Below are 25,900 nucleotides of genomic sequence, written 5' to 3'. Positions count from 1 at the left end.
CAAACTTCTGAGGGTTTGAATGTTGTGTAAAAATCTACAAATGGTTGCAATAAGTTTGTTGTTTTCTTGTACAAAAGCAGTAAATAAATTTGATAGAAAAGCTTCTCGTTAAGTGAAAAAGTTAACTTTACGTTTCTTCCTTGTGGGCTTTTTTCATTTAATTGTATTTTGTTTTTAAGGACACTATCGGACCTGAACAAGGATGGAAAAATGGATCAACAGGAGTTCTCTATAGCCATGAAACTAATCAAGCTGAAGTTGCAAGGACAGCACTTGCCTGCGGTTCTCCCTCCTGTCATGAAACAAACTCCAGTACTTTCGCCACTAATGTCAGCTCGCTTTGGTACTTATGAATATATAATTACTTAGTGTTCAGAGGTAAAAAACCACAGTTAATTGCAGCCAAATACAAGCATTAATCTGACCACGACAGTTGAGTGAATCAGTAAAAAAAAAAACCCCAAGGATATTCTGATTTAGGAAATTCACAAAGTCACTTTCTTGACATTTTTGAAAATTTCATTCTTTGAAGACATTTAATAATAAAGAAAAACCTTCTGTTGAATTTTGACATGAGGTGCAAGAAGGCCATTCACATTTGCCATCTGACTTGCAGACTGTCATCTTGTACTGTGAAGGTCTTTTTGTCTCCCTCCTACTCATTCACCTATTTATACTTGGGGTTTTTAAAGTTAAACTTAGTAAAGGTCAAAGTTTTGGTAGAATGCTTATTTTAAATATTTTTTTCAAAATCAATCAGACTGTCTATTTTGGTTATATGATCAATTGAATATAATTATTTTAACTTTTTTTTCCTTTTCTGATGGTGTTTTGGGATTCAGTGCATGCCTGTTGTTGTTTTGTTCTTTTGTAGAACAAAATATACATATTGACTTCAGCTGGATTACAAAATCAGCACATACTTCTATGCTGGAATTAAATATATGCATTTATTAATTACACACATGATTTAAAATATCTGCCCATTGGTACATCTTGTGTGTTTGTATACAAGCGCATGCATTTATAAGTAGCTGTGGTTGGCATATGATTACTTCCTATTAACCTTCCATCATAGCATCTGCATGCTGTTGTCTTCCACAAGATTCAGCCAGTAATTCAAGTGCCCTTATTTGCTTCAGGTAACTGCCTTAAAGAAACCACTTGCTAGGTATGGGCCCCTAAGTATGGATGTTTCACCTGTATGGATTCTTCCAAGGCTGAGGCTTGGAAGAGGCTTCATTCAGAAACAGTATCGGCTTTTCCCTATAGAGGATTGTCACAACTCTTGAGTTGCATTGTAATTCTCTCTCAGAGGCCAGACGTGGAAAGGCTTGTTGAAGAACTAGTTATAGCTGCAGTTATAGAAAACTAGGTCTTATTCTTTTGTGAAATACTAGCTAAGTCTACCTTGAGAATTAATTGCTTGTAAGGATTTTGTTTTTAAATTCACATTCTTCAGTATATTTGCCTCTCTGAGCTGTCTTGTCTAAACTTTTAGAGAAAAAGTAAATATTATACACGAGTATTTTACCTCGTTGTAACTCTGGACGGAGGTTGCTTTGTGTAGTTTCTGCCTAGCATAATGGAGCCAATTTCTTGCTGGAGCCTCTGTGGTATTAAATCATGAATTGTTGGATTTTACTCTAGGAATGGGTAGTATGCCAAATCTGTCCATGCCAACATCTATGTCTACGATCACACCGTTAGCTCCCATGTCTCTGACCTCCATGACTTCCATTCCTCCTTTGGTTATCTCTGCTCCCCTGGTGCCTTCTGTCAGTACCTCCTCGTTGCCAAATGGAACATCCAGCCTTCTGCAGCCTTTGTCCGTACCTTTCTCTTCAAGTAAGTATAGTACAGTCCAGTACTCGCTTTCAGAGTCGTGACTCTTGTTTTCTCTATGGCTGATTTCAGACAGGAATGCTAATACTTGCATGCGAGTTAAAAAAAAATTGTATTTTTTCCAAAGCTCGCATTTGTCAAATCGGTTCTAACTAGTTAGTCTTAACAACAAGGCTTTTCTTACGACAGCAATATTAACTTTTCTTACTTCTGTCAAAGCCCTGAGTGTTTATTACAAATTATTGCCTTATACCCATTTGCTTTACAGTTTTTGTTTTTGTTTTTTTTTGTTTGTTTGTTTCAGCGCTGCCTCATACTGGTTCCTTAGGTCCCATGGCAGGAGGGTTTGGTGGTACTAGTATGCAGAAGGCACAGTCACTAATCGATTTAGGATCTAGCAGGTATGAAAGTTAAGTTTAAAATGGTTATATCTTAAACTTGAGTAGTATGCCTTCCAAAACTTATGGAGCATTTCTATTTTCAAAGTATATTCATTAAAAATTAGTCTATCTAATATGACCAACCAAGTCTGAAAACAGATTGTTTTGATACACACAATAAATAATATTTTCAGTAAATCTGACAAAACTATCCAAAGTAGGTGAGAAGTTCAAATGAGAGAAAGCAGTGCCAGAAAGAAGGGAATGTACCTCATTAGTAAATAGAAGTAAAACTTACCAAGTGGTTATAAAAGCAATGTTTATGGATTGATGTGCTCATTCATTATGGAGGGCTCCAGGTAATTAGCAGGCATGTAAGACTAGTAGTTATAAATATTTATGTGTGAATTTGTTTTTATAATAATAGATTATGAATCGTTGTCATCAGCTGCTCTATTTCACTGATTTTAGAGCTTCGCCTTAGACAAAGTGAGGGACTAGGCTTATCTATCCAATTGGGCATCCAGGGAACAGTGTCCCAAAGGACAGCCCAGAGGGCATCTCTGCCCCAGCTCAGTTGCAGACGGTGACTCAGAAGCGCTTGCACCTCTTTGCTGCTGCTACAAGGCATCTAGGATGACCGCATGTCTAACTTTGGGCTCCTCATACAGACAGACACCGATGCTAGCAGATGTTCGATAAGATGATTGTAGGCATGGTGTGTGGTTTTTTGTTTCTTTTAATCGGAAAGCTTTCTTTGCTGGTGGTGTAGTGTTGCAGAGTAGCTCTTCTTCGGTATTACTGTTGACAGCATTTCACCATTGTGTTATCTAATTCCATGCAAAGGATGTCTATCCAGCATCGTGCCCGAAAGGCTTTGTTTATATCAGCATTCTTTACTTTATTGCCTTGGATAACACTGCAAATAGATTTTTACTTGACAGAGTAGGGGATTACCGTAAACAAGGCAAGCTGGATGCACCTGGTTTTGTCTGATCTTCAAAGATGGGACACTAAAAATGCTGGGAGTTGCAGGTATTAGTTTTATAACTAAACACTCCATCAGTGCTGTTCTGCAGAAACTGAATGAGTTGGAGCAACTCCATTCAGCCTGTTGTTGTCACTAAATAGAAAGAGATAGAGGTGGAATATGGTGGCTTTAGCACCTTTAGAAGCGGCTTTTGGTTGTGAGTTTATCAGATAAATTTTTATGCTCATGGTTATTCATTTGCATACCTCTTGAAGTTATTTAGGCATCCACCCAATGCTTCACAGCCCTTGTAAACGTTCTTGTGAAAGTTGAGATGTTTTCCTATGGTTTCCTGTAGTAGTATTTTGCAGCAGTGGACCAATGAATTATGTGGCATAAGTGCCTGTGATACCAGGGGAACAGGATCTTGAATTCAAGAGTTTCCTTTTAGATGTGTGTCCCTACTTTCACAGTAAAATTCCATGTTAGTGATGAAAATATTTATAGCAAGTTAACAGAGGTAAAACTTTGTGGAAGTTGTTTCATGTTACCGGAAGATGCTATACATCTTCTGTTCCAATGCCTGTTTATTAAGCCAAGTAACTTAGAGTTCTTTCTCTCTTTCTCTCTCTCTCTCTCTCTCTCTCTCTCTCTCTCTCTTTCTCTCTCTCTCTCTTTTTTTTTTAAATTATATTACAGTTCAAATTCTTCCTCTAGTGCTTCACTAGCTGGGAATTCACCAAAGATTGTATCCTCAGATTGGGCAGTTCCTCAGGCCTCCAGATTGAAATACAGACAGAAATTTAACAGTCTTGATAAAAGTATGAGTGGATATTTATCAGGTGAGTATGGCGTTTGATATGGAGGGGGAAAGCCAGCAGTGTTTTCTGCCGCTGGAATGTTGCAGGCTTAGGAATGGAATCCCGGCTTGGGATTTGACTTCCATATGAAATAAAAGCTCAAACTGTTGACATTCAGACCTATGCAGGAGAGAGTGGGTTTCAGCTACTGGTTCCAGTCAGCCAAGAAATGGAAATGGGTATCAGTTTATTGGCTTGGGCTCTGCGTTAGACCTGGAGGGGCCTGAGGAGGCAGCAGTCTCCCCAGGTAGACTGGGGAAGCTACAACAACAGTTGCAGGGAAGAGAAGAGTGGCAGTGGTGGGATCTAACTAGAAGAGCCTGAGAACCATAAGGCTGGAGCAGTTAGCTCCATGAAGTCAGCAGTCGTTTTTCAAGCATCACTCTTTGGACTAAGACTCTTTCTTATGACTTTGTAAAATGGGGGACATCTCACGATTGTTTTTGTGCCATGTGATCCTATGTATATGTATTAATAATTGCTTAGATATTTGGGCTTTATCTTTTCAAAGAAAGCAGTTCAGGAAAGGCACTGCAGTACTGCAGCCAATGATTGGAATTTTTCAAAAGTAAGAGGGTCATTCCTTGTTGACTTTCAGTGACATTTTTGCTGTGCCACAGCATTATGGTGGTTTCGAAAGACTTCACAAAAAGTTTAATACAGAGCAGTGTTTTATGGAAGTTCTTATAAAACTGGATCACTCACTGGACTGCAGCGAGTAGAGCACTGGCCAAGCAGTTAGTAGATGTAAAGTCAGTATGTATGTCTGTAGCTTATTAGATTTCCCATTTTGAATAAGCACTTACAAAGCCTCTGCCTCAGTTTCCTAGCCTACAAAAAAGGAGGACAATTCTTTCTTTCAAGAAAGGGACTCAATGCTTTTTATCTTCAGTTGATTTTGGGCTGAAGGTTTCATCGACTTGCCTAGAAGGGTATATGGTTCTTTGCTATCAAAGGAAAGCTGACAGCTTTCCAGCGTGCTAGCTCAAGCTTTTGGTAGACAGTCAGCTGTGCTTTTGTAACAGCTGTGGGGATTACCATAAATACCCATTTTTCATGTCAGTTTTTCTGTTAGGTGCTCTGAGTGAGAAGTACGCAGGAATATTTACATCTTTATTGTGTTCAGGTTGTAATGCCTGTTGTTAAGCCTGGAAGTAATGCCAACTGTCAGCCACTGATGAAAATGGATTAGATTAATATTAAAAATAAACATGCCCTAGTTCATGACCCACTTTTTGCTACCTGTGAATCTTTGTTCAAAGTACTTATTTTTATTAAAATCTTTTACACTTTCACTAAGGATTTCAAGCAAGGAATGCCCTTCTGCAATCAAACCTTTCACAGACTCAGTTGGCTGCTATTTGGTAAGTTTAGATTATGAATTCAACGTGTTTATGGTGTTAAGAGAGGAAATGTACTTTATTTAATAAGAAATGAGGACAGGACACCATAGATCTAAAATCATAAACTGAAACTAAGCTACTTAAACTAGTTTGTTCATTAGTACATTTTCAAAAGACACCTTGACATAATATAATTAGTTTTTTCACTCTTTGTTTGTTAAACTCTATATAATAGTACAGATATTAATTTCATTTTCTGATTCAGTGATGCACTATTTTAGCTGAGATGAGGGTTTGTTCATTTTAACAGTAGAATTCTGAAATCAAGCTTGTTAGTTTTAAAATATCATGAAAGATTAAAAATGGAGTAACCTTTCAGATTTTGAGTTTTACTGTGATTCCCATAAAGATATCTGCGTATTACACATTTGTTAAGACTTGCCTTTACTGTGCTGATGGAAATGGTTAGAATTGTCTGAAGGCTTGAATAATCTGCCTTTACCCTGCTAGATATGGTAGTTTGGATTATGCCTTCAGGCATAATTCAGATGTTATACATAAAATTTACTGGCCCAGCAGAATTCACAATAGCTTGGTGCTTTACATCTCTTGCTGAGTTCCCTTTATTCCTCTTAATCCCAGGGCAGTCATTTGTTTCTCTCTAGCAGCAGCAAGCTGAAATATTCTTTTTATTTGTTCAGCTTATTTGGTTGCATGCTGTGAAGATAAAAATGGAGTGTCAGTTTGTATTCCTCCACTCTGGCGTGTGGGGAAATAAAGCAGGTACATAGTGACTGTTTTCTTCCTGGGTGCCTAGCCCAAAGATATCGGTACCCAATGTGAGGACGTCTGTGTAGCCATGTAGATGATTAACAGCCTAAGTTTCAATTTTGCCCAAAGTAAGAAATTGCCAGTATTTCTACTGGGGTACTGTATTCATGGTAATTACTGTAATAATGGTGCTGTTATGTGTGAATAGTGCTGCTCTGTGAACATAATAAAAATCTTATTTCATCATCTCCTGCTTTTGTTTTTCACTGTGGTGTGTGTAGGTGATGGGTTTTTGTTTGGTTGGTTGTTTCCTTTTTGTTTTTAGTGGGTTTTTTAACCGCCTTTTTTTTTTCTTTTTTTTTTTTTTTAACGAGTAGTTATTTTTGAAGCCTTTCACTTAAGTGCAGTCTAAGGACACATTCCTGCAATTGTATCTACATAGTTAGTTCTTTTAGAAAGGTTCCTGCTTTCTTGCCTGCATCCCTGCAAACGTTTAACTGGTTTCCCACCCCCTTCCCCTGGTTGTGTGGGAAGCATTTTGTAGGCTAATGATCATAGAATCATAGAATAGTTTGGGTTGGAAGGGACCTTTTAAAGGTCATCTAGTCCAACCCCCCCTGCAATGAGCAGGGGCATCTACAACTAGATCAGGTTGTTCAGAGCCCCGTCCAACCTGACCTTGAATGTTTCCAAGGATGGGGCATCTACCACCTCTCTGGGCAACCTGTGCCAGTGTTTCACCACCCTCATCATAAAAAATTTCTTCCTTCTATGTAGTCTAAATCTCCCCTCTTTCAGTTTAAAACCATTACCCCTTGCCCTATCACAACAGGTCCTGCTAAAAAGTTTGTCCCCATCTTTCTTATAGGCCGCCTTTAAGTATTGAAAGGCTGCAATAAAGTCTCTCTGCAGCCTTCTCTTCTCCAGGCTGAACAACCCCAGCTCTCTCAGCCTTTCTTCATAGGAGAGGTGCTCCAGCCCTGTCATCATTTTTGTGGCCCTCCTCTGGACCCTCTCCAACAGGTCCATGTCCTTCCTGTGCTGAGGACTCCAGAGCTGGACACAGTACTGCAGGTGGGGTCTCACCAGAGCAGAGTAGAGGGGCAGAATCCCCTCCCTCGACCTGCTGGCCACGCTTCTTTTGATCCAGTGCAGAATACGGTGGGCCTTCTGGGCTGCAAGAGCACATTGCTGGCTCCTGTCCAGCTTTTCATCCACCAGTTACCCCCAAGTCCTTCTCCTCAGGGCTGCTCTCAATCCCTTCATCGCCCAGCCTGTGCTGATGCCGGGGGTTGCAGTGAACCAGGTGCAGGACCTTGCACTTGGCCTTGTTGAACCTCATGAAGTTCACTCGGGCCCACTTCTTGAGCTGGTCCAGGTCCCTTTGGATGGCATCCCGTCCCTCAGGCTTGTCAACTGCACCGCTCAGCTTGGTGTCAGCTGCAAACTTGCTGAGGGTGCACTTGATCCCACTGTTTATGTCTCTGATGAAGATATGGAACAGCACTGGCCCCAGTACGGACCCCTGAGGGACACCACTTGTCACCGATCTCCATCTGGACACTGAGCCATTGACCACTACCGTCTGGATGCAACCATCCAACCAATTCCTCATCCACTGAATGGTCCACCTATCAAATCCATATCGCTCTAATTTAGAGAGAAAGATGTTGTGGGGGACCCTGTCAAAGGCCTTACAGAAGTCCAGACAGATGACATCCATACTCTTCCCTTGTCCACTGTTGTAGTGACTCCATCATAGAAGGCCACTAGGTTTGTCAGGCAGGACTTGCCCTTGGTGAAGCTGTGCTGGCTGTCTCAAATCACCTCCCTGTCCTCCATGTGCCTTAGCATAGCTTCTAGGAGGATCTGTTCCATGATCTTCCCAGGCACAGAGGTGAGGCTGGCAGGTCGTTAGTTCCCAGGGTCCTCCTTTTTACCTTTTTTAAAAATGGCTGCAATATTTCCCTTCTTCCAGTCTCTAGGGACTTCACCTGACTGCCATGACTTTTCAAGTATCATGGAGAGTGGCCTGGCAACTACATCAGCCACTTCCCTCAGGACTCTAGGATGCATCTCATCAGGACCCATAGACTTATGTATGTTCAGGTTCCTCAGGTGGTCACAAACCTGATCTTCTCTTGCAGTGGGAGGGACTTTGCTCCCCCAGTCCCCATCTTGCGGTCCATCCACTTGAGAGGTGTGGGAAGAGAGGTTGCCAGTGAAGACCGAGGCAAAGAAGTTGTTGAGTACCTCAGCCTTCTCCTTGTCCGTTGTTACCAGTTTGCCAGCCTTGTTCATCAAGGAGGGCTATGCTTTCTTTGACCTTCCTTTTCTGGCTGACGTACCTGTGGAAGCCCTTATTATTCTTTGTATCCTTTGCCACGTTCAGCTCTATCTGCACCTTGGCCTTCCTGTCCTCATCCCTACACAGCCGGGCAGCATCCCTGTACTCTTCCCAAGATACCTGTCCCTGCTTCCACTGCCTGTGCATTTCCTTCTTGCCCTTTAGTTTGACTAGCAGGTCTCGACTCAGCCATGCTGGTCTCTTGCCTTCCTTGCCTGATTTCTCACACCTGGGGATCGAGAGCTCTTGCGCTCTATGGAAAGCGTCCTTAAAGATCTGCCAGCTCTGTTCTGCTCCTTTGTCCCTGAGGGCAGTTTCCCAGGGGCTCCTATTGACTGACTCCTTGAAGACCTGAAAGTCTGCTTTCCTAAAACTCAGGGTCCAGACTTTACTCTTTACCTGACCCATATCCCTCAGGACTGCAAACTCCACCAGTGCATGATCACTGCAGCCCAGGCTGCCTCCAGTCTTGACGTCACCGATTAGCTCACTTGCGTTGGTGACCAACAGGTCCAGTATTGCATCCCCTCTGGTAGGGCTGTTTATTACCTGGCTTAAGAAGTTATCCTCCGTGCATTCCAGGAGTGTCCTGGATTGCCTGTCGCTCGCTGTGCTACTTTCTAGCAGATGTTGGGGTGGTTGAAGTCCCCCAGCAGGACGAGAGCCTGTGAGCACGATGCCTCCTGTAGCTGGAGTAGAAAGGCTTCGTCAATAGGTCTCCTTGATCAGGCGGCCTGTAGGAGACACCAGCCACGAGGTTCCCTTGGTGGTGGATTGTGTGGTTTGCCCTCTCCTTAGAGGGTTAGGTGATCTTTTTCCCACCTATTGCAAGGTACTTTGGGGAAGCTCACATTTTCCCTGCACTGTTGAGGAGACACAAGGGGAAAAAAATTCTATGCAAAGTTTCCTGTTGTAGAATTTGATGTAATTTTATGTGTTTTCTTTTGCTTTAAAAAAAAAATGGAAAAAGTGGTTTCTGGCATTTTGAGCTGGTTAAGAACAGTCCTGGATTCTCTTCCCAGCTCTTCCCTTGGTGATGCAATAAATCAAGAGATGTTTCTTAACCTTTCCTATCCTTTTTGCTGTATTTTACAAAAACATCTGACTAGCAGTACATTATTAAACAAAATAATAGCTCCTTTCATCCAGCTATTCATGTTATTAATTGTAATTAGTTTTACCAGAATATTGCACAGGAATTATCTATTTTAAGAATTACTTTTACAGTAAATTGTTTCAGCTGTCATTTTTCAGTGTGATGTTTGGTTCTAATTATTATTGTTGTTAAAACTATGCAGGTCATTAGCTGATATTGATGGAGATGGACAGCTGAAAGCTGATGAGTTTGTGTTAGCCATGCACCTAACTGATATGGCCAAAGCAGGACAACCTCTGCCACTAACCCTGCCTCTTGAACTGGTACCACCTTCTTTCAGGTATATCACTGAGGGCAGTGAAACATAATATATTTTCAATGTAAGTGTTTTATATAAAGAAAATAATAGTGTTATTTCTCCAACAATGGTGTGGGGTTTTTTTCCCTCCAGGAGTGGAAAATATACTGAAAATATAAATGGGACTCTGCCATCTTACCAGCCTGTGCAAGAGGAGGAGCCACAGAAAAAACAGCCAGGTAAAATAGAGTTCACATTCTTAATGTATAGGGCTATCTTTGAAGGGCACTGAAACCTTTAGAAAAGTGGAAGACACAATCAAATCCCTAGGGAGCTTCATTTCAGGAGCTGGATCCCTTTTAACTTGGATGGTAAGAAGGTTGTTAAGTGGATGTAGTCAGCCTATTACATCTAATAGAATTGAGAAGGCAGAGATAGGAGCTATTTTTAGCTGTAGGAAAAGGTAAGTGTGCTGATTAATAATGTATTTTGGAAAAGAAATCCTTCATGGCCAAATACTGCCATGGTACTGCAAACCTTTTTTCAGTTGAAAGTTCCTGGCATTACTTTGTTCTGGACATTTTGAAAACAAGGGGTTCCGATGTAGTTTAATTCTCTGAAAACTAGATGCAGTTTGCACGTAACATAGACTCTACTGTTGACTCCCTGATGCTTCCAGCAAAGGTCTCTTACATGCACACAACTTGCATTGCTTTTTGGAAAGGTGGTTACTGGGAGCCTAAACCATTCCTTTGTATCTCTTGTTATCCTATGCTGCAGTAATTGAGCTTGATCCTGTTTGGGCTTTTGCTGTTTTTAACTCCAGGAGCTCTTACAGGGAACACCCTTAAAAACTAAGCTCTTTCTCTGTGTGTTATGGTTTCTTGCACAGTGGAAAACCTTTTTAACAGAAGATGGTCTTCTCCTAGCTTATAAAAGCTGTTCTTTTATGTTTCCTCTAAAATTGAAGTCATTTTTGTGGTCTGTTTTAAATTACAACATTTTTTTGCAATTGGAATAGACTTAGGAAAATTTAAAGGTATTTTGGAAAAGAAAAATAATACTTCAACAAATGCAGGATGCTTATGTCATCCATGACCCAACAACCTCCGCTTGCCAAAAAGAAAGTATCTATCTTTAGTGGCATAACTGAGCTACTTGTTTGAGAGCAGTGTTTTACACAGGACAGAAATAACTACCTTTCCTTATTTTAGTGACATTTGAGGACAAAAGGAAAGCAAACTATGAGAGGGGAAATATGGAGCTGGAAAAACGCCGTCAGGTCCTGTTGGAGCAGCAGCAGAGAGAGGCTGAACGTAAGGCTCAGAAAGAAAGAGAAGAACAAGAGCGAAGAGAGAGGGAACGTCAGGAACAGGAACGGAAGAAACAACTCGAAATGGAACGGCAGCTGGAGAGACAACGAGAGTTGGAAAGACAAAGGGAAGAAGAAAGGAGGAAAGAAATAGAAAGGCGGGAGGTTGTTTTCTTGAAATTATTTTTTAATGCTTTGAGGAATATGTACATGCATAAAGTATCCACTTGACAGAGCGTTCAGGACTTGAATGCTGGCTTTGCTTCTGTCTCCTCCCATGGCCATTGGCAGGTTGTCTTGGAGAGAGAACATCATTTCTGTCTGAAAACATTGTCTCTGTTGTAAATGAATCAAGTGTTGGTATAGGCTGAAGATTTTCAGATACTTCATAGGACAGATGAGATTTTCTTGGACAGATTTCTTGGATTTTATGCAAAAATCTGTATACCAAACAAGATTGTACTGAATTCATAATTGATAATATTTTGACAGTCAAACTTGAGACAAATGTGCTTCTATTGGTGTCTCAGATGCATAAGACTTGCGTATTTTATGGGGTTCTGTGAAATACTCAAAGGAGGTTATGATTAATATCTGTCAATGTGCTCATTTATGGGCAGTATTCTAAGCTAAACAGACTTTCTCTCTGAATTATGTAGCTTTTCTTCATCCAGAGTTAGGAGCATGGTTACAGGATCACTTCCTCTGTTCTTTGATGCTGAAGTATGTAAGAGCACTTTACAAAACACAACATGTTGTGTTGCTGTTCTGCTATTTAGAAATAGAGCACATTATATTCAGTAATGGTCTCCAAGTTCTGCATCTCCATTGCAATTTAAGGTAATGTAACTTTTCTGCAGGCAGCAAAGCAAGAACTTGAGCGCCAGCGACGACTGGAATGGGAGAGAATTCGTCGCCAAGAACTTCTTAATCAACGTAACAGGGAACAAGAAGAAATTGTCAAGTTGACCTCTAAAAAGAAGAGCCTTAATCTTGAATTAGAAGCCCTGGTAAGACAGAAGTTTCACTACACATCTTGAAATACAGTATTTTAAAGTATGCAAATCTTAGAATATACATTAATGGCCCACTAGGAGTTTCACTCTATTTTGAATGAGCAATCTAAAGCAGATATTCTGGGTTATTTTAAAGACTTGATCATGAACTAAACTGCCCACAGGTTTAGTGCAGAAGTGTTTTTTGCTGTATATGGTATAATTTGTCTGTGATTTCCTTCAAGACGGACAAGCATCAGCAAATCTCAGGCAGATTGCAAGATATTCGAAGCAAAAAGCAAATTCGAAAAACTGAGCTGGAGGCTTTAGATAAGAAATATGACCAAGGAATCATGGAAGTTAAGCAACTACAACAACAGCTTCAGGTATGTAACTTTGTGTTAAGCTTGTAGTTTTCCTTTACTTCCTATTCTGTGTTTCTGTAATGCTGTGGATAATACATCCCCATAGGGACAAATAGTGAATCAGTTTCATTATAGTGGAGAGAAGAAATCGGCAAGGCCGTCAACATTGCAGAGGTTTTTAGTTTTATTTGTGGTCTTAAAGAAATGATTACGTGTACTACAACAAGCTGATAGTTGAATGAGGATGGTTGTCAAAACCTCAGCTGTTATTTTGTGAACCAATAATAGTGACTTCTCTTTAATTATGAGTTCTTTTATGGCTCCAGACTCAAATTTTTGAGGAGTGTTTTCCTGTATGCAGAACAAGTTGGTCTTTGGCCTGAATTATCTTGCTGCTCTTTTTTCTTTTTTTTCTCTCTTTGAGTAGCAAGACATGAATTATTTCAAATCAGTTGACTAGCATAAATCATCCTCTACTAGATTTTTATGTAATGCTCCTGCACATCAGGGAAACATCATGTTCCTGTGTGTCACAGAAAGTTACTGTTTTATGTTAGGCTTGGGGGAGTCAAATTAAATGTTCTCATGATAATATTTATGCTTTTAGCATGTCTGTTAATTTTTTTCCCCAGCTGTTTTAATGGTTTTGGGTCAAAAAGCATTCAATTTTAGTAGTATTTATATTGCGAGTATAGAAGTCATTTTTTCTTCTACCACATAATGATAACTTGCATCCATGTTTCATTAATGTGAGTTGAAATGATGTTTGAAAATGCACCCATTTTTACTTACTGATTTATAAACCATACTAAAAATCTGTTATGTTCTCTTCAATATCTACAGGAGTATCAGAATAAACTAATCTATTTAGTTCCTGAAAAGCAAATGTTAAGTGAAAGAATTAAAAACGTTCAACTTGAAAACACTCAGAGTAAGTGCCTGCAAATGAATTCTCTTCTGTTTGCTTTGCTGGCTTTTCATCACTTGTGAAAAAGGCTGAAGGATACAGAGCTGTTAATCACACCTTCACTTTTATATCTTTTCAGTTAGCATTATCTTAGCATCGTTTCATCTGCATTTCATTATTTCCTTCATGTTCTAAATAAGGGGCAAACAAACACATTTTTACGAGAAAGCACAGATTTTGCTTGAAACTTCATTTATACAGACCATACAGCCCACAGATATTATTACACATTGTCTTTTTTTGGTAGAGTAAACTGAAGGGAGTTCATTTAGGTAAAATTTACACTGGTCTTTACATCAAATCACACTAGAAGTCCCTATCTAGAGAAGTTTGCTATGAATTGGTCTGATATTAAAAAAAACAACTTGAAAGTTATTCTGCATGTATTACATGTAATGCCTGCATGTCTCAGTTAGGTATTGGGCCCACTTTGTGCCGTATACAAATAGAAAGGTAAATCAAGGATTTTTTGTGAGGAGAAGAGGTTGGGACTGTGTGTATATTAGGAAAACAATAAAATAATTAGTGAAAAGAGAAATCCTTGTAAAATTGCTTGTCTTTCCTTTTGCAGGTACAGGAATCAGTTCAGTGCACAAAAAGTCCCTAGAAAAGGAAGAATTATGCCAAAGACTTAAGGAACAACTAGATGCCCTTGAGAAAGAAACTGCTTCTAAACTTGCCGAAATGGATACATTTAACAGTCAGCTTAAGGTACATCTGTTCTCTAAATACTTAGTCTTACAGTGGTAAGCAGTATCTTTGTTTCTTCATCCTGCCATAAAGATTGGTGGCACTTCTACCAGGCTCCCAAAAAGCTTTTCCCAACTTTCAGTGTCAAATAAGAACTAGCAAAAGTCTTGGAGGAAATAATGCAATAAAAATACATTTAAAACTATTGCTAATGTACTAAAATATGAACCTCTTGCTAATCATTGCTTTGCATGAATCAACTGTTGCTCACTCTCAACTTTTGCCTTCTAGAATTAATTTTGATTTAGAATTGAAGTTTTTCACGCCCTTGCAAATTCTGTTCTTACAGTACTGAGGTTATCTTGGCCACTATTTTTGAATTGTGGACCGAACATTTAACTTCTATTGAAAGAAATACAGGGTTGTGTAGTACATTGTACAAGATCTGGTAGCAGACATAGGTATGGTCCTAAAAGTAAGCATAGGCCACTTATTTGTGTGGAAGTTAAGAAATATTGACCACTGGCCCTGAAGGTGCTTTTGTTTCAGAGGCAAGTCTTGGCTTGCCTAAAAAGGCATGCAACTCTCAGGCAGGGTAGCATGCATCCACTTAACTTTATTTACCAGGTTACTCCTAGTGGCACTGATGTGAACTTTATTCTTAAGTAATGGATTTACGCTAGGCCAGTGTGAGGGCTCTGCACTCTCCGATAAAAAGAACACAAAGAGAAATTTGTAAACGTTTAAGGAGTTTATTTTTAAAAAAATGGCTACCTATAACATGCATTTTTAGTTACTTGTTTATTGCATGGCTTGCTGTGTTCAGTGGCTGAATCCACCATTTAGCTTTCCCTAAAATATGTTTTTGAAAATACAGTGCAAAGATTAATTGGCTTTTTATCTGCCTTATCTTACAGTGTGAGAATATGGATGATTCTGTTCTTCAGTGCCTTTTGTCTCTGCTAAGCTGTCTCAACAACCTCTTCCTCTTACTTAAGGTTATTTTCTAATCTTTGGCTCTTTTGGTTTTTAATTATTTTGCAATTTTTCTCTGCTTACCCTTTCTGTTTGGATGTACAACTTCTATTAAATAAATTTTCCTAACATAAAATTGATAGGCTCTTTTTCTTTCTGCTAGCTTTTACATCCTCTTAAAGACTTAAGTTTTCTTACCTGCTTAGAAAGCCAAACTGCAAAATACTGATAGCCATTTTATTTCTTAAAAGACTATGTTCACTAAGTTGTTTTACCCAGATATTTTTAGTTAAAGTAACATCAACCAAAAAAATACTGTCTTAGATGGAAACAGCGTCTCCTCCCACCTTTGCATCTGTTGTTCTCTACCTGTTTCGCTATGCCTGTATCCATACATCTTAAGCTGTGAGTCAGGTTAATGAGTTCTTGTTCGAGTCTAAGAGTCTAGAAATAGCATCAGTGCCCAGAATATGACATATGACATGGCAAACGCAATGCTCTTAAGCCTCCAGATTAACCCAGTACTAAAACCGAGTTGCTGTTTTTCCTCAACACTGCTTTTGTCTGCTGGGGTCAGAAATGTAACTTTGATTCTCCCCTCCCCCCCAAAATTATTCTCAGAATTACTGAACTGACCTTTCCATTTTGCATAAGGGTTATTCTGTCCTTAAATCAAAGATACAGTAGTTTTTATAATGCAATTTTGTTTCCATAGCAATCCTCAATTTCTATGCAAAATGAGAAGAAAAAGTCTTCTCAGCTGAATATGGTTGGGGAAAAATAGTAGTCAATTGTCTCATTTAGTTTGTTGCTACAGAGACTTTCACTGATGCAGAAATCTTGTTATCTTGCCCTTTTCATATAAATTGCACAGTATCTCTTAGGCAACAGGATTATTGGTAGAGGTGCATATTGTAGTGGGAATAAATCACTCTTAATTGCTTTATTTGCAGTATGAGATCAGCTATGAAAAGTCAGGGCATACCTGTTGCATTGCTCAGTCTGTATCAGTAGGATTCCTAAGAAAAAATAATGTAGTATCTTACAGATGTTTTGTAACATGGTGAAGTACAATCTAAAGTAATTCTATTGTTGATTTTTTTTTTTCTTCTGTAAATTTAATTATCCCAAAGATTCATGCTGATTTTTCTGCTGTGAAATAGTTTGTTATCAGAGGGAGATGGAATAGGAATTGGAGGATGTGTTCAAAAGAAAAAGAGTAATATTGTGAAGTATTAAAATATAGGAAAACTCCAGTCTGAGTTAGTGTCTTTAGGCTGTGGCTTCCCACAGTGGTAAGCTTGCTGGATATTTTTATAAAGTTCTGATTTAAATATGGGACTGATCATTCAGACAGCATTGCAAAGGCGAACGCCCTACTGAAGGGATGTATTCTCAGGTTTATGGTATTGTGTTGGCTTTCAGTTGAAGTCTGCCTCCTCGGCAAATGTGTCGTGTAGTTATTTAAAACATGCTTCATTGCCTTCTGTGTCCTTAGATAACGTTGTGTTTGAACACTCCGTTTTATATCTTCCCTTCTCCTCTGTCGTGTTTGCCATTTCCAGCAGGCGTATGACTGGAAGGGCTCTTTGAAAGCCTAAGTTATGGCAAAGGCTTGGCAAACCTGCCAGCTACTTTTATACTTCTGTTTATTTGACTTTCTTTACAGTGACCTCCAAGGACTATTAATAACTTAATATTACTTTGTCCATTTGTATTAAAACTTGGTTCACAAAGCATTAAAATGCTTGGATGCTTTTCTCAAAAGTTTGGCTTTGTTCCTTTTGATGTACTTCATTGTCTTTTCTCAACAGGACCTGCGAGAAAGCTACAGTACACAGCAGTTAGCCTTGGAGCAGCTCCACAGGATCAAACAGGACAAAGTAAGAGAGGTAGAAAAAAGAAGAGCTGAACTTGCACAGAAAAAGCGACTGGAAGATGAGGCTGCAAGGTACCATGCCTGAATGTATCAGCGTTGCAGTTTTTAAAGCAAAAGAATGCTGTGGAGACTATAAGAAACTGACTGTAATAAGCAGGAGGTCTAATGAGTAAAAATGCATCCTAGTGAGTTGCCTTAGAGAAAACGTTTTATATGGAGTACCACTGATACAAGATCATTTGCATTTCATCTTTCCAATCTGTTTTTATCTTAAAAAAAAAAAAAAAAAAAACAAAAAAACCAACAACAACCTTATAATTACTTTTGCTAATAAGATTTTTAGCTCCTTGAATAGATAATCCTCACACATATAAAATTCCTTATATTTTCTGCCTTGTTTTGCTGGCCTTGAAAAGATCTGACCTATTTCCTTAAAAGCACTTCTCACTGAGTAGGTACTAGTTTTTTGTCATGTATATCCAGACAGTTGTGAGATTGATACTTAAGACAACAGGAAGGGCATTGACTGCTTAATTCCCGTGTTAATCTTGGAAGCTGGATGAGTGAGCAATCTTTGTTTTAAATTTGGTTCCTTTTTTAGGAGGACAATGAGAGAAAATTCAAATACGTGTCTGAGAGGATCATCCCTTCACATATATGGTCCTGGTTTTGCTCAGCCCAGCCTTGTATCAAGCACTCGAACTTTTACTGTTCTCAGCTCTTGGTTTCTCATGGTCTTGTTCCAACTAGTTTTCTTTTCTTTTTCTTTTCACTGATTAAGAAACCATGGTTTCTACGGTTTGATTCTGGCTGTCTAGAGATCCCACTCTGTTTTTCTTCTCTCCAGACCTTCTGCTATCAGCTGCCCATTTTGTGCTTAGCAGCCCCGGAGTGAAACAGTGCCAGAGAGAGGGTGGATGGGCACTCTCGGTGGGCAGTCCTCAGCTCTGGAGTTGCTTTGGTGTACTAGTTTTGACTTCTCATTCAGAGAATTGCTGTGTTTTGTCTTTTTAATCTGAGAGATATTTTTTTTCGATGGTTCATATTTGCTTTGACTGTTTTTAATGAAGCAGAACTAGTGACTTTGTAGTATATGTGACTGATGGTCTTAACTCATGACAGCATTTTTCTACAAAAGTGTGATGGAGTTTCATAACATTTGTGACAGTCCCTTTAAGAGAACCATATGCCTCATGTATAATGATGTCCCGTTAATTTTTCTGTTGAACATAGCTATCTAACAGAGTAACGGTATTACTGCACAGCTCCTACTACATCCTGTCACGTGCTTGAGAGCGCAATAAAATGACCCTCAGATGAGTGGAACTCCCACAATGATTTGATGAAGCACGGTCCCTTCTCAACAACCTCTTCAGAAGGTGGCCCAAAGGGTTAGGTCTGCTCTTTTCAGAAGAAAGGTCTCGACAGCCAAAATACACTGATTTTTAAGGGTGTTGAATTGGATAATAACTTCTTTGGAGAGATGAGGCACAGGATAAAATCTGAATAATTTCAGAGAATACAGTCGAATTTCCAGATTCTGTCTGCTGAAGAGTGTGGTACTGGCGGGGATAAGCGTATTGAATAGACTACAACTGCTGAAGGCAAAAAATGAAAGCAGCAAAGATCAGTATGCAAAGGCTATTTTTATGTATGTGCCAGAGTGAAATTTTGTTATTAATCTGTTTGGAAATCTTAGTATCCAAATCTCATGATTGGAAACTACCTTGGTGGACAGCTTAAAACCACCTTTGTTCGATTAACAGGTCACTTGCTCATTAGGATGTAGGTGGGCAGAAATGCTCATGGAGGCACTGCACAAGTAGTCATGTGGCAGTGTTTCTCCACCGAGAATTTTAATCCATTTGTTACTTATATGGGAAATACACTGGCACTCATGTTAAGACAAAGCATGGTCTCCTGTGGAAGAGCTTATTGCCCAGAGAGAAAAGTAGTGGATGTCATAGACTGAGTTTTATTTAAAGGTGTAGTCCATTACTCTGTGAACACGATCTCATTCATTTTTATCTGAATGTTCTCCCACTCCTCTCTCATTCTTTTCTTTCAGAAAAGCAAAACGGGAGAAGGAGAACCGATGGCAGGAAAATATCCGAAGGGAAGAGGAGGAGAAAAAGAAGCGATTGGAGGAAGAACGAATGCAGGAAAAAGTTCAAGAACAGCTGAAAGCTGAAGAAGCAGCTGCTCTGATGAGGGAAAGGGAAAATAAACAACAGCTTCATGCAGAGGAGGAGAAAAATAGGCAAGCCACAATCTTGAGGGAAACAGAACAACAAAGGCAGAGGCAACTGGAAGAAGATAAAAGAAAGCAAGAACAAATTGCAAAAGAAGCTGAGGAGAGGCGTAAGCAGAATGAAGAAATAAAGAAGATAAAAGAAGTGACCAACTCTCAAGAGGTGGAGAAACGCACTCCTAAATTAAACATAAGTGAGAAGTTTGCAGATCTGTTGAAACCAACAGAGGGTAAAAGTCTTAAGCCACCCTGGAATAATGAAGGTAATCTTAGTCTGTTAGATTTTTGCTTTAATGGTTCTTCTTTTCCTGAGCGTTATTTCATTCTTTAAATGTATTCTTGTTAATGTGACACTATGGCAGGCTTATTGTCTAAAATACTATTAAAAAAACCGAAACGGCGATGTTTCATGTCTTTAGTTAGCTATAAATCATCCTATTAACTTAGGTTACTCCTATCAGTTTTCAGCATCTATGACTCTGATGGCAAATCTTCCAGCGATCAGGGCCAAGAAATCACAAATGGTGGAAACAGTAATACTTCAGCTTTTTCCTAAGGCCTGCGCTTTCTGTCATTAAAGCAGAATGCTAATATGGAGGAGTTCTGCTCAGTGATGAGTGGATGGGCAGGTAACGCTCAGCGAAGTGATTTATTAACATTGAAATCTAGTTTATTTCTGTATTACTCAATGCCTCTTATTAAAAAAGAAAGAACTGAAGTCAACCTAACTCTCGTTGTGGGACTTTGAAAAATACCGGTTTAACAATATTTTCGCTAAAGGCAGTTTTTTGATTAGTTGCATCCTTCATTAGTTCTTGTCAGTTTTTATTAGCCACTTTTATCACCGAGTTCAGCAAGAACCAGATTAGAACAGTGCTGAAAGATATTTGCACACCTCAGCTATACCTTGTAAAACATTCACTGTTAGCAACATCAGTCGCAGACTTGGAGAACATAGATGCAAAGAAAATAGAAACTGTGGTGTTTTAGGTTTCCAAGTGAGATCTTCACAACTGCTGCTGAACAGTTATTGTTGCAGCAGTGGTGTCTTTTCAACTTGGAAAATTATAATTGTGTTAAACGAGACTATGTTAAACCACCGGCTTAGCCAAAGCTGTTTGACAAGGAAAGGAGAGAATGTAGAGATGTCGTTTTTTCGCTTCAGAAGACAATGCGTTTTCTTGCCTGTGTTATGTTTACTATGATTAGCATGTTAAACTCTTGCATTGTGTGCATCCTACCAGCCTGTTGTAGCTAGTGATCTCCTTTGATACTTGCATAGTGTCTTTGGGGCAAGAACCGTTCTCCTCTTACACTCATACCTGTTGCTTAGAATGGTAGCGCTCCAACGAAGTGCATGTCTTCCAGCTGTATCAAAATGGTAACTAGTTTTCTTATCCTTTCAGGCAATGCAGTTAGTGTCTCAGAGTCTAGGAATTCAGTTGCCTTGGTAAATTACAGAGCTTTATATCCATTTGAAGCAAGGAATCACGATGAGATGAGCTTTAATACCGGGGATATAATTCAGGTAAGATTTGCCATTGACACTTAGCTTGCAAAAACCCAACCCCACTTCCCCAGCCTTGAGGTACACCAAGGTCTTAAGTGTCAAAAGCATTATTTTGATATCTTTTAAGACTTACTCAAAATTCAAATTTGACTGGTTTTTTGTTTGTTTGTTTTTTAATGGGTGAAATTAGGATTAATTCAGCTAAAATCTTTCTTTGCATCTTACACGTCCTAGAGCTGTTGAGAATCCATTTAGAATAGCAATACTGAACTCCAAACATAAACTTTCTGAAATCAGTTAATCAGGAATTATGTAGTTGCTGCAGTTCATTGTACATATACAGGTTGGCCTTTAAGTGTCTGCTTGAAATATGAGTGTAGAAAATAGAGACGTGAATGGCTACATAAAATGACAAAATGCCATTTCAATTCAAATTAAACAAACTAGCTATTTAACAAGTAGATGTGAAAGATTCTTCGGAATTTTTCTAATGTATTGTTAGCATAGACTTCTGCCTCTTGTTGGCTGGTCCTTTGTAAATGCTCCCTCAGGCGGATAGCTATAGTAGTTTATTCTGCATCCATTCTTTGTAGCATTTTCTGGATTCAGCTGAATATGCTGTCTGTAATATTACAGCAGGACCATAAGGTTGGAAGTGTCTTCTGGCTTCTCAGTTGAAGTCTACGTTATTTTGTGTAATTATATCACTTGGTCAGCATGCACGTTTTTGAAAGCATGTGCTTTCAGGTGGACTTGTGAAAACCGGTTTGTAACTGTAGTAAATACAATTAATATATATGTAATATAGAAGTCCATATGGTTCCTCCTCATTCAGATTATAAGCGATATAGGTAGGTGATAAGGGAGAATTTACAAAGCAATGTCGTACAAAATATTAAAACACTTAAGTATTAGCCTTCAGTTTGGCACTGTTAAATCATTTATTTGCATTTTCATACCAATGAAACATGGAAGAGGGAACAAGAGAAGTAGGTTTTGTTTTGGCTTCCTTCTCAGATATAATTAACTGTGTCATTTAACTATTGATAAGTTATTTTAGAAATAGGCTAACAGCCACCGCCTCCTTCTTCTTCTCCTCTTAATACCCCAAACCTCAACTAAGCGAAGTAGCTGATAGTATTTGATGAGCTGCTCATTTTTAGCTAATTTTGAATAATTTGCTACTTTGCAGCATAATGGAGACTTCAATATCGCTATGAATGTTTAAGGATGGTCTTGGCTGGATGCTTGTCTCTCTTCCCAAGTAACAAGCAATAGGACGAGAAGAAACGGCCTCAAGCTGTGCCAGGGGAAGTTTAGGTTGGATATTAGGAAAAACTTCTTCACCAAAAGGGCAGTCAGGCACTGGCACAGGCTGCCCAGGGAAGTGGTTGAGTCCCCATCCCTGGAGGTACCTAAAAGACGGGGAGATGTGGTGCTTAGGGACATGGTTTAGTGGTAGACTTGGCAGTGCTACGTTAACAGTTGGACTTGATGATCTTAAGGGTCTTTTCCAACCGAAATGATTCTATTCTATACTTAATCGTATGGTAACTAACAGAATTTTTGGACTTGTTTTGGATGCAGTCGAATGACACAGTTAGTTATACCTGTAAGCAGAACTGCAGGAGTTGCGTGCGCTGCTAAGCTCGCCAGCCGCTGCCTCTTGGCTGCGCATTCGGCAAAATACGACACAATGCCCTGTAAATTTTGGCAAGCCACAATGGCTCCAGGGACAGTACGTGGTCCCCAGTGTGCGTGTTTGGGGCCCATTTGAAGGAATATAACGTCTTTGAGGCCTGTGTCTACCTGCGGCTAAAACCAGTGCAATTGCATCATCACCCTGTTTCTTGAACAGAGCGAAATCAGCTCAGTTCTGAAAGGGAAGAAAACGAAAATGCTGATCCTTGTGTGAGTGCTGCTCGTGCTGTTCAGTTCAGAGCGCCAGCAGGTGCTGACGCACTAGAAACCCTGCTTGTTTCACGCCGCTAATTGTGTTTTCTTTGTCCTCCTGTCCGTAGGTTGATGAAAAAACTGTGGGAGAGCCTGGTTGGCTTTATGGGAGTTTTCAAGGACATTTTGGTTGGTTTCCATGCAATTACGTAGAAAAAATACCAGAAGGAGAAAAATCTTTATCTCCGAAGAAGGCCTTACTTCCTCCTACGCTATCTTTATCTACTACCTCAGCTGCTTCAGAGTGAGTTTTTGTTATGTTTGTGTTAAAATTGATGCGTCTAAATTTAGTTAACGCATAATGTGCTGTATAGTTTCATTCAGTGTTTGTTTTTAAAATATAAATGCAGAAAACTTATTGAAGAGCCTACCTGAAAGTCTTAGCTTGGAAATTTCAAGTATTTGATAGTCTGCTTTGCATTGTGTAGAATATCTGTTTTATATATGTTAAAAAAAAAAAAAAGATTCCGCTTGAGATGATACTTTTGGAATAAAAATCGTGCTGTGTTAAATATGCCTGTGTTCAATTTGCAGACCACTTTCACCAAGTAAATCTGCAGAAGAATCTGATTACCAAAACATACCTTTTTCTAGCCTGAATGTCAATACAGCATGGCAACAGAAATCAGCTTTTACTCGCACTGTGTCTCCTGGATCTGTTTCACCCGTTCATGGACAGGTATGGAGAACTCACTGTATTTTAGATTGATGTTAATGAAGCCGATTTTAAAACAAACAAACAAACAAAAAACCCCAAACAAACAAAAAACCCCCAAAACAAACGAAACCACAGCTGTTCACTGCACTGAACAGTCTAGAGGATAAAGAAACTAGTCTAAATTATCCACTAGTGTGCATTGACATAATTCTGTGCGTTTCCATGGACCAGTGAGCAAGAAGACTCATGCAGTATGTTTCATAATTCTATAATAATTTTCACCTGTAATTAGACACAAGATATTTCTAGCAAATAAGAGTTGAGAGATTGTTCCTGAGTGAACAGGTGGTATACAGCAATGTAAAATGTTGTTGACCAGACAACAGATTATTCAGCCAACACTTAGGAATGAAATTGCTTAGAGTGCAGTTAAAAGATACATCCCTGTTTGGTTAGTTGTTTTTTTTAACACTTGTACCAGTTTGGGGTAGTGTGGTTGATCAACGTCTCCACTTCTGTCTGAACAGGGGCGACCTGTTGAGAACTTAAAAGCACAAGCACTTTGCTCTTGGACTGCAAAAAAAGATAACCACTTGAATTTTTCAAAAAATGATATCATTACTGTCCTGGAGCAGCAGGAAAACTGGTGGTTTGGAGAGGTACATGGAGGAAGGGGTTGGTTTCCAAAATCTTACGTCAAGCTGTTACCTGGGAGTGAAATCAAGAAAGAGGAGTAAGTATGACTTTTGGTTTTGTTTTATTCAACAGTCTACAAAAAAAGGTGGTTTTACAGTACAAAATTCTTGCAGTGCTTTGAAGTGCTGAATATAAATACTGTTTACAATTTACACCGTGCCATTTTAGGCTTTTATTATTCCATTCTAGCAAGCCAAGTAATGTTGGGCGCACTACTGTGTAAACAGACAATCTTCCGAGGCTGAGTGCTGTGAAAAATCAGTGGTGTTAGATTATTCATCAAGTGCCAGACTTTGTTTCGGTTCATTACCGAGTCAGCTCTCTTGCAGCGTAGTTGCTTTCTGCTTCTGAAGGTGCCAATTTCTAATTGACCCACAAAGAATCGTAAGCTCGTAAGGCGCGTCTTGCAGAAATAGTGTATTTTTTTTTTTACTTGAAAAGATCATTATGTCTATTCTAATGCTGCAAAGTAACTGTTCAGGTAATAATTCAAAGTCTGGTTTCTGCTGGGATGGGCTGTACCATTGTGTGTGAATGGTTCTTTTCATGAATTATGATAAAAGTTCTTAGAAATTCTTTAGAATGAGAGAATTTAGACAAAATCTTTAATTTGTACTTCTTTTGGATAGCATAATTTCTAAATATATCTTCTCATCTTTCATCACATTACCTTTTTTTATTTTTTTTTTTTGAAGTGGTGTGCTCTTGGATGCCATTCATATCTTAAGTATCAGTAATCCCTGTCACTGTTTGACAGTCAGGGAGGTCTTTGCAATTAATTCAGAGGCAATACCAACTTTGAGATAAGCAAAGTGAGCTTAGTCTCATCCTAATAAAGAGATTTGTTCTTGATCAGCCTTTTTAGTTACTCAAAATTTTTTCTTTCTGCAGACCAGAAGCTATTTATGCAGCTGTAAACAAAAAGCCTAATACACAGTCTTACGCAGCAGGAGAGGGTAAGACAGCGTGAAATATGCTACTTATGCACTCTGTTTCTGCTTAATGTCACGTGAATAAGCTTAAAAATGTGAAGAGTTTCTGAGCAGGCCTTTTAATGCTTGTCCAAAAGATACAGTGCAAATGTTATGAGAGTTCTAAAACAGGAACTTCAGTAAAGCTTATAACTAATTCAAGTTGAGCATAGGCCTGGGTTTTGGTTTTGGTTTTGAGAGTTTTGCGCGAGCATTAATTTATTTCTGAAAACTTAAATATGTCTCATACCCATAAGCCGAGTTCTCTTCCTGCTGTTCTCTACTGTCTTACGCTGTACTGTAGAGACACGAGAAGGGATTTTTAGTCTTCTGAGTGTGGATCATTCTCTTTTAATCAGTAGGGAGTATAGAAAAGAAATATTACTGGAGAAAAACTTGTGGGACGCACTTTCTAAGCCTTTTAATCTAGTGTATCTCCATGCTTCCCCAACTGTATTTTAATTCCACTTGTTTTTTTTCATTTTTCCTGTGTTAGTCAGATAAGAATGGTTTTAATCAGATTTAGGTGTGGAATGTACATGCTTACTGTGAAACACAGAGGTAGGGTGGAATACTTAATGCAAGAGATGACTTTTCGAGCCGTGGTCTGCAGGCCTCTGCCGATCCGCAGGATGATCATAGGGTAGTAACTCTGTGCCAAATCCATCTCTCTGTACAAAGTTGCGTACCTGTAATTCAGAGTTGTAAGCGTGAGGCGAGATGTGATTATAACCCAGCAAGTAGGTAGGTTGATTCAGAAACTTGTGA

General features: G+C 39.1%; 1 protein-coding gene across 6 annotated transcripts in view; it reads left to right on the top strand.

Moving 5' to 3' along the window:
- ITSN2 (intersectin 2) overlaps window positions 1-25,900 on the top strand; it is a 90,180-nt gene that overhangs the window by 37,599 nt on the left and 26,681 nt on the right. For 4 of the 6 annotated variants that reach the window (XM_087773508.1, XM_087773509.1, XM_087773511.1 and 1 more), the window contains exons 5-24: window positions 180-343; window positions 1,651-1,848; window positions 2,150-2,246; window positions 3,895-4,037; window positions 5,356-5,419; window positions 9,815-9,952; window positions 10,064-10,149; window positions 11,125-11,387; window positions 12,083-12,232; window positions 12,463-12,603; window positions 13,426-13,513; window positions 14,121-14,260; window positions 15,157-15,237; window positions 17,029-17,165; window positions 19,162-19,607; window positions 20,751-20,872; window positions 22,876-23,051; window positions 23,342-23,486; window positions 23,993-24,198; window positions 25,053-25,117. In XM_087773508.1, the coding sequence (XP_087629634.1) occupies window positions 180-343; window positions 1,651-1,848; window positions 2,150-2,246; window positions 3,895-4,037; window positions 5,356-5,419; window positions 9,815-9,952; window positions 10,064-10,149; window positions 11,125-11,387; window positions 12,083-12,232; window positions 12,463-12,603; window positions 13,426-13,513; window positions 14,121-14,260; window positions 15,157-15,237; window positions 17,029-17,165; window positions 19,162-19,607; window positions 20,751-20,872; window positions 22,876-23,051; window positions 23,342-23,486; window positions 23,993-24,198; window positions 25,053-25,117 (3,050 nt within the window). Of the gene's footprint in view, window positions 1-179; window positions 379-1,650; window positions 1,849-2,149; window positions 2,247-3,894; window positions 4,038-5,355; window positions 5,420-9,814; window positions 9,953-10,063; window positions 10,150-11,124; window positions 11,388-12,082; window positions 12,233-12,462; window positions 12,604-13,425; window positions 13,514-14,120; window positions 14,261-15,156; window positions 15,238-17,028; window positions 17,166-19,161; window positions 19,608-20,750; window positions 20,873-22,875; window positions 23,052-23,341; window positions 23,487-23,992; window positions 24,199-25,052; window positions 25,118-25,900 lie in introns of those variants that run through there. The other 2 variants (XM_087773514.1, XM_087773512.1) reach the window with 2 other exon arrangements.

Source organism: Nipponia nippon, unplaced genomic scaffold, assembly GCF_047370975.1.
Source record: "Nipponia nippon isolate SJK-2023a ecotype South Korea unplaced genomic scaffold, ASM4737097v1 scaffold_4, whole genome shotgun sequence".
In the NCBI taxonomy this organism is placed as follows: domain Eukaryota; kingdom Metazoa; phylum Chordata; class Aves; order Pelecaniformes; family Threskiornithidae; genus Nipponia; species Nipponia nippon.
Note: the sequence above shows the minus strand (reverse complement) of the source record. Positions and strands in the feature narration are given on the sequence as shown.